The sequence below is a fragment of the Ranitomeya imitator genome, chromosome 5, assembly GCF_032444005.1.
Source record: "Ranitomeya imitator isolate aRanImi1 chromosome 5, aRanImi1.pri, whole genome shotgun sequence".
In the NCBI taxonomy this organism is placed as follows: Eukaryota; Metazoa; Chordata; class Amphibia; order Anura; family Dendrobatidae; genus Ranitomeya; species Ranitomeya imitator.
This window is the reverse complement of record NC_091286.1, coordinates 574,953,213-574,966,258: the sequence shown is the minus strand read 5'-3', so window position 1 is coordinate 574,966,258 and position 13,046 is coordinate 574,953,213. Positions and strand designations below refer to the sequence as shown.

At 42.1% G+C, this 13,046-nt stretch overlaps 1 protein-coding gene across 2 annotated transcripts in view; it reads left to right on the top strand.

Annotated features, from left to right (window-relative positions):
* Window positions 1-13,046, top strand: part of PIK3CB (phosphatidylinositol-4,5-bisphosphate 3-kinase catalytic subunit beta) — a 256,475-nt gene that overhangs the window by 179,619 nt on the left and 63,810 nt on the right. For both annotated transcript variants that reach the window (XR_011312507.1, XM_069727815.1), the window contains exons 4-5: window positions 138-319; window positions 3,134-3,359. Coding sequence is in view for 1 of the 2 variants with exons in the window: in XM_069727815.1 (XP_069583916.1) it covers window positions 173-319; window positions 3,134-3,359 (373 nt within the window). In the remaining variant the exon portion in view is untranslated. The remainder of the gene's footprint in view (window positions 1-137; window positions 320-3,133; window positions 3,360-13,046) is intronic.

Sequence of the window (13,046 nt, the reverse complement as noted above, 5' to 3'; positions counted from 1 at the left end):
AAGTTGTATTGTATGTTCCGTCCACAATGAATGTGCAGCATATGTATCACTGAGAAAAGATCCTTCATTCTGTCCTAATGAACCGTATATAATGCATCGTGCCACGTAACGACACTAACACTGTGGCCTCCTTTCAGGGCCATGTTTCACAGGTAGTACCTCATCCTACAAAATGCCTCCCACTGTGTCGGATCCCATGGACTTTTGGGCGGACGATACACAGCTTTCACCAAAAGTGTCTGTGGATATCTTACTCCCCACTGGAATATACGTGCAGATGAAGGTGCCGCGGGACGCTTCAATATCGCAGATTAAGCAGGTAAACACTCCACAATATTAGTATTTTCTTACCATGCTGATCACACTTTGATGGCCGATCTTAGGCTACGTTCACATTTGCGTTGTTCAATGTTGCGTCCGAGACGCAACGCACAACAAAACGCACGCTAAAATGCAGCGTTTTGCGACGCATGCGTCCTTTTTTTGCACGCAAAAAAAATGCAACTTGCTGCGTTCCCTGCGCCCCTACGCTTGCGGCAAAAAACCGCATGCGTTGCAAAACGCAGCACAACGCATGTCCATGCGCCCCCATGTTAAATATAGGGGCGCATGACGCATGCGTCGCAGCGGTTGCGCCCGACGCAACGCAAATGTGAACGTAGCCTTAATGATGGGCTTTTAGTATTAAAGGGGTTTTCCAATTGCGGAGAATCTAAAAAAAAATCAAGCAAATTGTGCTTTACTCATTCTCCCCGGGTCTAGTGTTGAGTCTCCACCGCTACAATCTGGACAGACTCACTGAAATCACTTATTAGCTACTGCGCTGTCAACATGATGTCAGCACTATGGACCATAATATTTTTTTTCTGTAGGCAAAATCTGCTCTTAGCAGTAAAGAAGCTGCTTACAAAATCAGGTTTTGCTGCGTTTTTCAGGATCCCAAAGTTCAGCTTTGCTTTCACCACAGAAGCATGAACACAGGTCACCAGTGCAAGACATATGGGAAACAATAAAACCATTTTTGGAAAAAAGGGCAACTTGATCACATTATTTAGTGGAAAAAATTATTTTATGTCTGAAAAAATAGTGACTATTCTGAACAAAAAATTCACATGAGTTAAGTTAATGGACAAATACACAAATACAAATATAACAGGGGATGTGAATTGGTCTGGAATAGTTTACCTAAGATATGGACAGATCATTGAGTTTGCAGGACACTGTTTACTTTCACACTTTGGTCAGCCACAGGCATTACTCAATTTCACACCTTGGTCGGCCAATGTTTATTTTTGTACACATAAGTCATTTAAACTGTACTAATCCAAACTGCCCTGCTCAGGTGAGGAGACCAAGACATTATGGTTTTAACTTGGGAAATGTAAAAAATAAATGGGTTTCACATAATGGTGTATTTGCTTTTTTTCACTAAAAACACAACAGAACCTGATTCCCGCGTTTTTTTTTTCTGTTTTTTTTTACACTTCGTGCTCTCCATGGGTGAAAAAACGCTGCAGAAACATTGAAAGAAGCGACACACTTCAGTTCTAAAAAACGGAGTAGTTGTCCAAAGTCAGGAAAAAGAAAACAATGTGTGTGCATGAGATTTCTGAAAATGCAGCTTAAAATTTGCATTAAAAAAGCAGCAGGGAAAAAAAAACCGCAATGTGTGAACATAGCCCAACAGACACCAGGATCGGTGGTGGGTGGAGACTCAGAGCTGGACTTGGCAGCTGGGGAACAGGTGTTTTCTGATACCGGAATACCCCTTAAAAGTTCTGTAAGAACAATATTATTATTGTCAGTAGATGCACTGTTTTTCTGACTTTGTAAGTCTTTTGAGCCGTTGGCCAACCTAGTTTTGCTTTCCCGAGTTGGTAATGCATAAGAATACAGTCTAACCCTCTTTTTTTAATCAAATTCTTTTTATTAAATAATTTGCAAGTAATTACAACCACAGGGAACATCTTCCCAAATAAATCACATTCAAAAACAAAAAAAGATTACGCCCCTCCATTCCGTAACACAAGTCCTGAAACTATTTTTATATAGGAAGGTTAAAGGTATGTGCACACGTATAGAGCTCCTCTGCGGATTTTTCCGCAGCGGATTTGATAAATCCACAGGGGAAAACCGCTGCAGTTTTTACTGCAGATTTATCGTGTTTTCTGTTGCGGATTCCACTGCAGATTTACATCTGCAGTTTTCTATTGGAGCAGATGTAAAAACGCTGCGGATTCTGCACAAAGAATTGACATGCTGCGGAAAATAAAACGCTGCGTTTCCGCGCGTTTTTTTCCGCAGCATGGGCACAGCGTTTTTTGTTTCCCATAGGTTTACATTGTACTGTAAAGTCATGGGAAACTGCTGCGGATCCGCAGCACAATCCGCATCGTGTACGCATAATCCTAAGAGTATCTTCTGTATACCTTATTTTGTTATGACCATAAATGCAAATAAGACCAAGATTAATTCCTCTTCTTCAACGTGGAAACAGAAGTTCTCTGCCGTCCAGCAAGTGTCCATTCACACTGCTTACTACAAGCCTGGAATGGGAAAATCAGTTTAGTGTAGAGAAGCAAAAATATTCTCGTAGGATTCTCAATGGTAAACCTGGGGTGTTGATCCATGGACCCCATATGTTATCACATGTGGAATATACAGTATTCTGGCCATACCAATTGCCTCAGGAAGATCTGCTATGACTCCAAAAATACATATTTTTGGCTCTGGGTTTAGAACTACACAATAAATACTGTTAATTATATCTTGCACATCATTCCAGAAGGATCCAATATTATTGCTTTCCCATATCATATGCATGAGGTGGCCATTAGGTAAAGCACATCTGATGTAGAAATTTTGGAGCTTTGTATTTTCTGTAAATTGAATGTATCGGTAATTGTGACAACCTTTGAGCCTTGGAAAGGGAAAGAGGTGTTAAGCCTAATCTGGAGTCCGGCTGATCCTCCGGTATCACTCCCACATCGGGAGCTTATGTAGGTCTGCAGTTAGCAGAAGCCTATGTAGGTTAGAAATAAGGCCTCACTTTGTTCTTTCCCCAACACCCATTGAACCATGGTATAATCCTAATTCTGGACCTCAACATTGACACTGTGTATTCTGTTCATAGCTGGTGTGGAAGGATGCAGAAACGTACCCCCTCTTCCACCTGCTCCTGGAAATTGAATCCTATAGGTTCCAATGCATCAACCAGACAGCTGTCCACGAGGAACTGGAAGACGAGAGTCGGCGGCTGTGTGATGTACGACCCTTCCTGCCTGTCCTGAAGCTGGTGACCAGGAGCTGCAACCCTGCGGATAAGCTGGATTCCAAGATCGGTGTCTTGATAGGAAAAGGTAATGTGTGATCAGACCTCACTTTTAGCTATCACCTCCATCTCTCTACTGCCCTTACTTTGTAGACAGGGTGAAGTCATACCATAGAATTAAAGGGGTTGTCCGGGTGGCGGCGCAGGAGCATCTATCGTTTGCCGATAGATGCAACCGTGTATGAATCGGCGCCATTTTGTTTAAAGGCCACAAAATATCTGTATATTATTTTGCCATAAACAGCCTCACAGTTCCCGTGTTGCACTGAGAGCTTTTCTGAGTACATTATCTATTCGTTAAGGAGGTGGTCGGGGTGTTCTTTGGTGTTTAATTCCCACAATACAGTCATTTAAAGTTTTGAAAATGCAAGAATAATTGTGGGAACACAACTCCATAAGGTCTTGCTTTGTAAAGCAGCTTTAGGTGTTCTTTTACATAGGAAAAAAAAGCATAAAAGCCGTTCCACCAATGTCAAGGTGTACTCAGATTTGGGATGGTCCTACCCTCTAGTATTCTAGTATTAAAACCCGCTCAGCCCTTATTCACATTGGTGTCACTTTGACACAGATGTTTTTAATACTAGAGGTTAGGACTTTGGGTTAGGACTTGGCTCTTCTTGGATGGTTTTTACTCTTTTTTTTTTTTTAACCAAAAATGGTGATTACTAGGTATCCTGTGTTACCTACATGCACTATTGTTTTTACTTATTTACCTGCAGCAGGGCATATGTTCATTTTGTTTGTCTTAGGTTTTGCGTCCTTAATGGCCGGTGTGAACATGCTCCTATTTTGCATTCATAGCAACTTACCGTATGTCCAGTTCATTTTTATCAATTAGGGCTCCTTTCCACTTGTGAGATAAATGTCCGTGTCTCGCATGTGAAAACCAAGCTCTGGCGCCGGCACTTGGGAGCGGAGCGTGCGGCTCCATGTATTGCTATGCGGCCGCACGCTCCGCTCTGGAGTGTCGGAGCCATAGCTTGGTTTTCACATGCGAGACACGGACGTTTATCTCGCAAGTGGAAAGGAGCCCTTAAGGTAATGATTTAGGTATAGCAGTTTCCGGTTTGAGGATCCGAACAAAGAATTTGTCATATCTTATAGAAGTCATGCAAATCTGGCATAAGGGAAGTGGGAATCTGGAGTTTACTGCCTCTTCATTTATAAGAAGTTGACTTTAAGAATTTAATTAAGGATCTTTAATCTGGGGCTGACCTGCAATGCAAAAAGCAGCCCCTGGACACAAGTGGCGCTATTTTAAATACTGATTCTTTTATAAAATCCAGGCAAACCTTCTACCAATTATCATCTCTCTCTAAAAGATCTGGAATAGAGTTAATTAATTTCTATAATTTCCCCTGATGGGGAAATGAACGCTTCTAGGTTCCCCACAGATCGCTTTTTTAAAGTGGCAGGGCAGCTTAAAACAAATTTGCCTATCCACAGCAGACAGGATGATCCCAGTTTTGCCGGTTATATCCGGTGTTTACCTTCCAGAGCATGTAATGGATTGTCACATCCAGTGAGGCATGAGATGCAGGTACCGTCAATGATCCGGAGGCATGTGCGGCCGGAGTATGCTTTCCGATGATACATTCCAGAGACCCCCTACTTTCTAACCCTATATGCCGTGCGAGCCGGCTAACTCCAGTCAGTTCTCAGATTAGTGGAATAACTCTGGCACATGTCCCGCCATCATCTTCCTGAGATCTGCAGGCTCGGCCCTGAATGACAAGCTTTGACTTGACTTTGGCAGATGAAGAAGAGAATGTTCGACTTTCCAAGCCTCAGCACGATCCTCTCCCAAACCTATTTCCCATCTCCCCTCAAATCTGGAATTCACTGCTAAACCTGGCTGGACTCCGCACACTATGAGTGACATGTGGTCTGATATAGAAACCATAACAAGGGTGATCTAATAGGGTTTGTAACCATGGCCCTATGAGAAATATTATGCTTTTCATATGTGTGCTGCTTCTGAGCCTCTGTTACAGTTTCGGATTTTTCCTCAATCGTTGTTTTCTCTATTATTAATTGAATTGAAAGCGAATATGAGTCCATATTATACTTTCGTCTCCAGATCCCAGAGCTTTTAGCGGGTGCAGCAAGACCATCACACATAGTTAGGTGTCTGTTCCTGGGGGATGGCGGTTAGATGGGTTGGATTTATACTGTCCGCCTCTGCTGTTTTCTCACTAGATAATCTGTTTTTCAGGGTTCCAGTCATCTTATAGATTATTGTGAAATATTAACTCTTGAGTGGTGCTGAACCCACAGAAGTGTATTCTTTCTACGCAGCGGGCAATATCATAGATGTAAAGCCCAAGTAGGCATTGTGTGGGTCCCTGAAGACCATATAGGAGAGCTGTTAGGCACTCCGTGTACCACTATATGGTAACTTCGAGGAATACGGAATTTGATGGAACCTGTTCAGGGGGAAACCAAAAACTTGGTGTGTTTCAGAATCAAATCAGATGCAATCCTTTAAAACATGCAAACCCCATTTATATCCTAGTGATAAAATGACTAAGCAGTTAGAACTCATGGAGATGACTGTCTGTTCGGTCCGTGTGTGATCTGATAAAACATCGGATCGCACTTGGACCAACATTGTTCTATGGGGCTGTTCACATGTCCATAAGTCTCGGCATGCCCGAGTTGCATCCAGATTGCACTTGGCAATGCAAGTCAATGGGTCTGTCAAAAAAAAATTGGAACTTCCCCAGATGACATCCGAGCGCCATCCAATTTTCATGGACTGACAGAATGGAGAAGTGGAGGATTTTTGTGCCCATCTTCGCCTCATCTGAAAAAATCTGATTACACCCTGAACACAGCATAATCAGACCGATTTTGTTGGATCAGAGAAAATATAGCCGTGTGGCCCTACCTAGCCATGGAGTTTAACATTTTGCAATGTTGTTAATCTAATGCACATTTTTTTTACATGTAACAGGTATCGCCTTGCAAAACTGCATCAAATTGTGGTTAAATGCTTATTTCTTTTATTTCCTCTCCCACATGGTTTTAACCAGAACTGTGGAGTTGATAAGCTAATGTACTGACGCCAACTCCTGTATTTTTCTACTTCGTATAAAACCAATATTATACTGCCATTTCTAAACATGTTTCAATTCTAATGAAGCCTAATAAATTAATTAAGCATTTTAATAACAGAATCCTAAAATATTTTTGTAAAGTTGGAGTTGGTACATTTTTTTCCAACACAGACTTCACGCAAAATGAATTCCAACTGTCTTACTCCGCAGCCGTGGTTTTCACCTTACGTCACCAGCAATGTGTGCATGTGCCCTTGAGTCGTGTACACATGGGGCGGTATGCTGCAGATTTTCCATCCAGGTGGACGATCCTCTGTGTAGTACATGATCAGCATTGTCTGAAATTTTCTGATGTATAAAATCTTCAGTATAAATTGATCTGCACATCTACTATATAAAGCTGAATGTGTGTATGTGTGTGTGTATGTCCGGGATTGGCATCTGCACCGTCACAGCTACAGCCACAAAATTTTGCACAGTCACACGTCTGGACCCCGAGAGCGTCATAGGCTATATTGTGAGGCGAAATTTTAACCCCGCGCTTTCCAATTCACCAAACAATTTTGCCCATATCTACATAATGGGGAAAAAAATGAAATGAAAAGTGTTGGAGGCGTCGCAGCTACAGCCACAAAATTTTGCACAGTCACACGTCTGGACCCTGAGAGCGTCATAGGCTATGTTGTGAGGTGAAATTTTAACTCCGCGCTTTCCAATTCACCAAACTATTTTTCCCCTATCTACATAATGGGGAAAAGTGAAAAAAAAAGGGTTGGAGGCAAATTGACAGCTGCCAGATGTGAACAAGGGGGACTTAAAGAGTGAGAGCGATGGCGCCAAAGAGTATATACCGTACAGTTGCTAAGGTGGGACCCCGACATGGGATACTCACCACACACGGGGATATGAACACACACACAAAATCCGCCACACACTACCACGTGCTTGAACACATATACCACCCTCAGCACACATTTCACCACACATACACCAACCTCGCCACATAAAAGTTGAAACACAAAAGTCGCCGCTCAAAACTCACCACGCGCAAGACTCGCCACATGCAAAAAATAGGCTCACGCAAAACTCGCCACAAGTGCAAAACTCACCTCATGGAAAACTCGCCACACGCAAAACTTGCACATGCGGAAAAATTGCCACATGCACAAAATTTGCAACACATGCAAAAGTTGCCTCACACAAAACTTGCACATACTTAAAAGGCACCAGACATAAAACTCACCACGCGCAAAACTCGCCATGCGCAAAACTTGCTGCACACAACTTGCTACACTAACCTGTCACATGCAACTCGACACACAAAAAGTTGCTACACGCATGTTGCCACACAAAACTCATCTCACAAAAGTCGCTACATGCATGTCGCCACACACAACTCAACACACACAACTTGACAAACGAAACTCGCCCTAAAACACACACAAGTCTGGCATTAGCCTTCAAAAATAAAATTCTGATTAATAAGCAGACAAACTACAAGAGCAACAAATGTACCATATAGGAAATACGGCAGCTGTCAGTCACATAACCTGTCTATTATGTGTATGTGTGAGCTAATATATACTGCCAGGGGGAGGGCTTCCTGTTGGCTGGGGATTTATCAGGCTGCCAATTTAGCTTACAAATACTGAAGTAAAAATACTGAGCAAATAACGTGTTAACGAGGTCTAATACAGGAGATCACACAGATATATACTATATACAGGGGAGATGACACACAGATATATACTATATACAGGAGAGATGACACACAGGTATATACTATATAAAGGAGGAGATGACATATAGGTACATACTATATACAGGAGGAGATGACATACAGATATATACTATATACAGGAGGAGATGACACACAGGTATATACTATATACAGGAGCAGATTACCTACAGGTATATACTATATACAGGAGGAGATGACGTACAGGTATATGCTATATATAGAAGATGACATACAGGTATATACTATATACAGGAGGAGATGACACACAGATATATACTATATACAGGGGAGATGACACACAGGTATATACTATATACAGGAGGAGATGACATACAGGTATATACTATATATAGAAGGAGATGACATACAGGTTTATACTATATATAGGAGGAGATGACATACAGGTATATACTATATATAGGAGGAGATGACATACAGGTATATACTATATATAGGAGGAGATGACATACAGGTATATACTATATACAGGGGAGATGACACACAGCAGGTATATACTATATACAGGGGAGATGACATACAGGTATATACTATATACAGGAGATGACATACAGGTGTATACTATATATAAGGGAGATGACAAACATGTATATACTGAGGTGAAAATGAGAGGTGTGAGGTGAAAATGAAAAGGTGTGAGTGCAAAATGAGAGGAGTGAGGGAAAATAGTGTAGTGATCGGAAAATGACAGATGTGAGGTCGAAATGACAAGTGTTAGGCGGGAATGAGAGGAGTGAGGGAGAAAATGAGAGGTGTGAGGGAGAAAATGAGAGATGTGAGGGGGAAAATTAAAGATGTGATTGGGAAAATGAGAGGCGTGATGGGAAAATAAGAGAAGTGACGTGCTATAACTAACCACAGATATTTACTATGCCCAGGCAACGCCGGGCTCTTCAGCTAGTCGTATATAAGAACAGCGGCCTGTCAATATATGCTTCGTATTTTATCTGTGAGTTTACCCTATTGCAATGCAAGTGTCCAGCAGTTTTTTGGGTGCAGATTTCCCTCTATAAAAAATATGCACACTGCTTCATATAAGTTTTTGTGCATATACCTATTAACGTCAGGAGCGCTTCTAAAAAATATGACAACACTTTTGTTTTTGTTCCTATTTTTCATGAGTTGAAATCAAAGATCTATGACTTTTTTTCTGTGCACACAAACACCTTTTTCTCTCCAATATTGTTCACAAATTTGTCTAATTCTTAGGCCGGGATCACACACAGCGAGATACGGCCGAGTCTCGCTGGTTAAAAGCAAGCTCTGGCACCGGCACTCCAGAGCGGAGCGTGCGGCCACACAGCAATACATGGAGCCGCACGCTCCGCTCCGGAGTGCCGGTGCCAGAGCTTGCTTTTAACCAGCGAGACTCGGCCGTATCTCGCTGTAGTGTGACTCCGGCCTTAGTTAGTGAGCTCTTCTGCTTTGCCCAGATAATCCATCCACCTGACACGTGAGGCGTATCCAGATGCTAATTAGACACATGATTATTGCACAGGTGGGCCTTAGGGTGGCCATAATAAAAGGCCACTCTAAATTGTGCATTTTTACAGTATTGGTGGGGTCCGGAGACGTCAGAAAATCTCAGTATCTGGTGTGGCCACCAATTGCCTCACACAGTGCAACACATCTCCTGAGTGTGGCCTGTGGGATGTTGGTCCGCTCCTCCCCAATGGCTGTGCGAAACTGCTGGATATTGGCGGGAACATTGTTCACACTGTCATAGATGCTGATTCCGAGCATAACATGATCAATGGGTGACTTATCCGGTAAGTACGATGGCCATGGAAGAACTGGGATGTTTACAGCTTCTAGGAACATGAAGCCATTTTGAACGCATAGAGATACCATAATGAGATCCTGAGGCCCGTTGTTGCGCCACTCATCCATGATCATCACCTCATGTTGCAGCATGATAATACACGGCCCCATGTTGCAAGGATCTGTACACAATTCCTAGAAGCTGAGAACATCCCAGTTCTTGCATGGCCGCCATAGCCAACAACCTGATCAACTCCATGTGAAGGAAATGTGCTGCACTGCGTGAGGCAAATGGTGGTCACACCAGATACTGACTGGTTTTCTGACCCCCCTGGAATCCCTCAATACTGTACATCTGCACATTTTAGTGTGTCCTTTAATTGAGGCCACCCTAAGGTCCACCTGAGCAATAATCATGTGTCTAATCAGCATCTGGATACGCCTCATGTGTCAGGTGGATGGATCTCAGCAAAGGAGAAGAGCTCACTAGCAGATTTGGACACATTTGTGAACAATATTTGAGAGAAAAAAGCCTTTTGTGCTCATATTTTATATTTTTTTTCAGTGTATCTAGCCATGTGCAGACATAGTGGATTATTTATGTATTTTCAGTGAAAATTCCATGATGAAAAACTGCAGTAAATGGCAGTACAACAAAAGGGAATCTGGAAATAGATCTTCTTTAATCATGGTCTTAATTTGCTTTATTTTGTATTTTATTTTAGTTAGGATTTTTAGCATTTGCTATATTTAGCTGAGATAACAGTTTTGTGTCTAATGTAGTTATAAAATATGGTGCTCGGTGAGTGTGGTACTGTATTTGGGCAGCATTTCTATAAGACCCCTATGCACACACGCACATGCAGATATAGTTGACATGTCTATTAGCGGTCTATTAGGAGACTCCAGCTTCAGCCCCCAGTGCATAATGTGCTCGTTTGTTTTTAATAAATGCCTATTTCCTCCGTCCGCCCCCCACCCGCCTTTACCTTCAGGGTGCTGTCAGATGTTTGAAATCACTTAAAACAAGTTTCATGGAAATGAGCTTGTGATCTCTCTTTGTGCCTGAGAGAGAGATGGTGCTGGTTATCCACAGCTCTGGGTTTGGTTTAATACAGAGCTGTGCCACAGAGCTGTCAGGACTTGGGGGAGAGAGATCACATGCAGGAATGCATAGATCAGGTCCCCAGATGCTCGAAACTCTGGAAATCCGGGGTCTGGAACCACTAGGAACCTGCACCTATGTGCATAATCGTGCTATCAATTTTAACTCTGTCATGCCTTAAGGACCAGAATACTAACTCTGCTTATTCTTGATATATCCTGCTTTAAAGAAAGTATATTTAGGAGGATTTGATTAAAAGGCTTCTCAGGTTGTCTCTTGAGCAGCTCGCAGCTCTGCATTCTCCTTCTTGACTACTTGGTGGGGCGGGCGCCCATCCCTGAGTGACAGTTCTGGTAAGCAGCTTCATTCTACTACTCCACATTAATGGTCTGTGAGTGTTTATTCTGAGTCTACACAATCATCGGTATATTATGATATAAACATAACTGGGAATTTGAACATGCACAGAGAAAGTGAGCACCATGATTAGGAGAACTACAGTGGAAACTGACCATTCTGAATGCCAGGAAATTGTGGTTCTGCAGAACTCATGAGAGCGGTCAAGAGCTGAAGTGGAGGGAGGTGATCAAATAACTGCTGTAAAGAAATCAATGAACTGGAGAGAGCTGACTGATATGTTAGGAGTTAACCCCTCTTCTTTAATGTAATTAATGTGTATGCTTGGCCAGAGTTTTGAGGGAAAGTTCCTCCCTGGAGTTTGCCCTCCAGACCCTGGTTGAGCGTACACAGTATTTAAATTCCAGGAGAGTGGTTAACGCCTAACATACCAGTCAGCTTTCTCCAGCTGTCCACTGTGAAAGAAAAACACAGCTGTACACTATAATAGATAAAAGCTCACACAGCAAGAAAGTGATAACAGATTGAAAAAGAAAGGTAATTGCAAACTTGCTCATTTTGATAATGTCTAAGAAAATACTGCAAGTTAATAACATGAAATTACCTCTTTAACCCCTTTCCGACGTTGGGCGTAATAGTACACCCATGTCAGAATCCATCTGACGGGGGCATTTAACTCACACTTACCGGGAGTGCACCGGAAATCCCACCCATTGGTGACCCCGTCATATGATCGCGGGTCACCAATGGGTTGCCATGACAACCAGACATCTCCAGCAGGTATCTATGGTTGTCATAGTCGGATTGCTATGAGCGCCGCCCGGTGGTCCGCGCTCTTATGGCCCCTTCTTCAGGAATTACCACATACAACATACGTTGTGGTATGTTGTATGTGGTAATTCCTGAAGAAGGGGCCATAAGAGCCCTGAAACGCGTTAAATAAACCACTGTTTTAAGTCTACTATCAACTGAAACCTCATCATTATTGCGGCAGCGCAGATTTAATCCACACTTCCTATAGTATACTGCTTCATATGGTCGGTGACCGGCTTGTGGATCTGCGGCAGCCGAAATCTTCACATGCCTGCTTTCAGCTTCACCAGGTGAGAGATTTTCTTGGTGATTCCTCCATTCTTTTTGTGAGATAAGACCCTATTTGCGCTTTGTGTCTCCCTTTTTCCCTTCAGATGGAGACTATTGAAGCATGCAAAAAGTAACAAAAAAAAGTTTTAAAAAATAATTAAAGAAATAAAAAAATATGAAAGTTGAAATCACCCCCCTTTCGCACCATTCAAAATAAAACAATAAAAAAATAAAATATACATATATTTGGTATTGCCACATTCAGAATCACCCGATTTATCAATAGAAAAAATTAATTAACCCGATCGCTAAACGGCGTAACGAGAAAAAAATTAAAAACTTCAGAATTCTGTTTTTTTGGTCGCCGCTACATTGCAATAAAATGCAATAATGGGCGATCAAACATCGTATCTGCACCAAAATGGTATCAATAAAAACATCAGCTCGGCACGCAAAAATAAGCCCTCACTGAGCCCCAGATCATGAAAAATGGAGACGATATAGGTCTCGGAAAATGGCGCCATTTTCTTTTTTTTAAAGCAAAGTTTGGATTTTTTTTTTCACCACTTAAATAAAAAAAGAACCTAGACA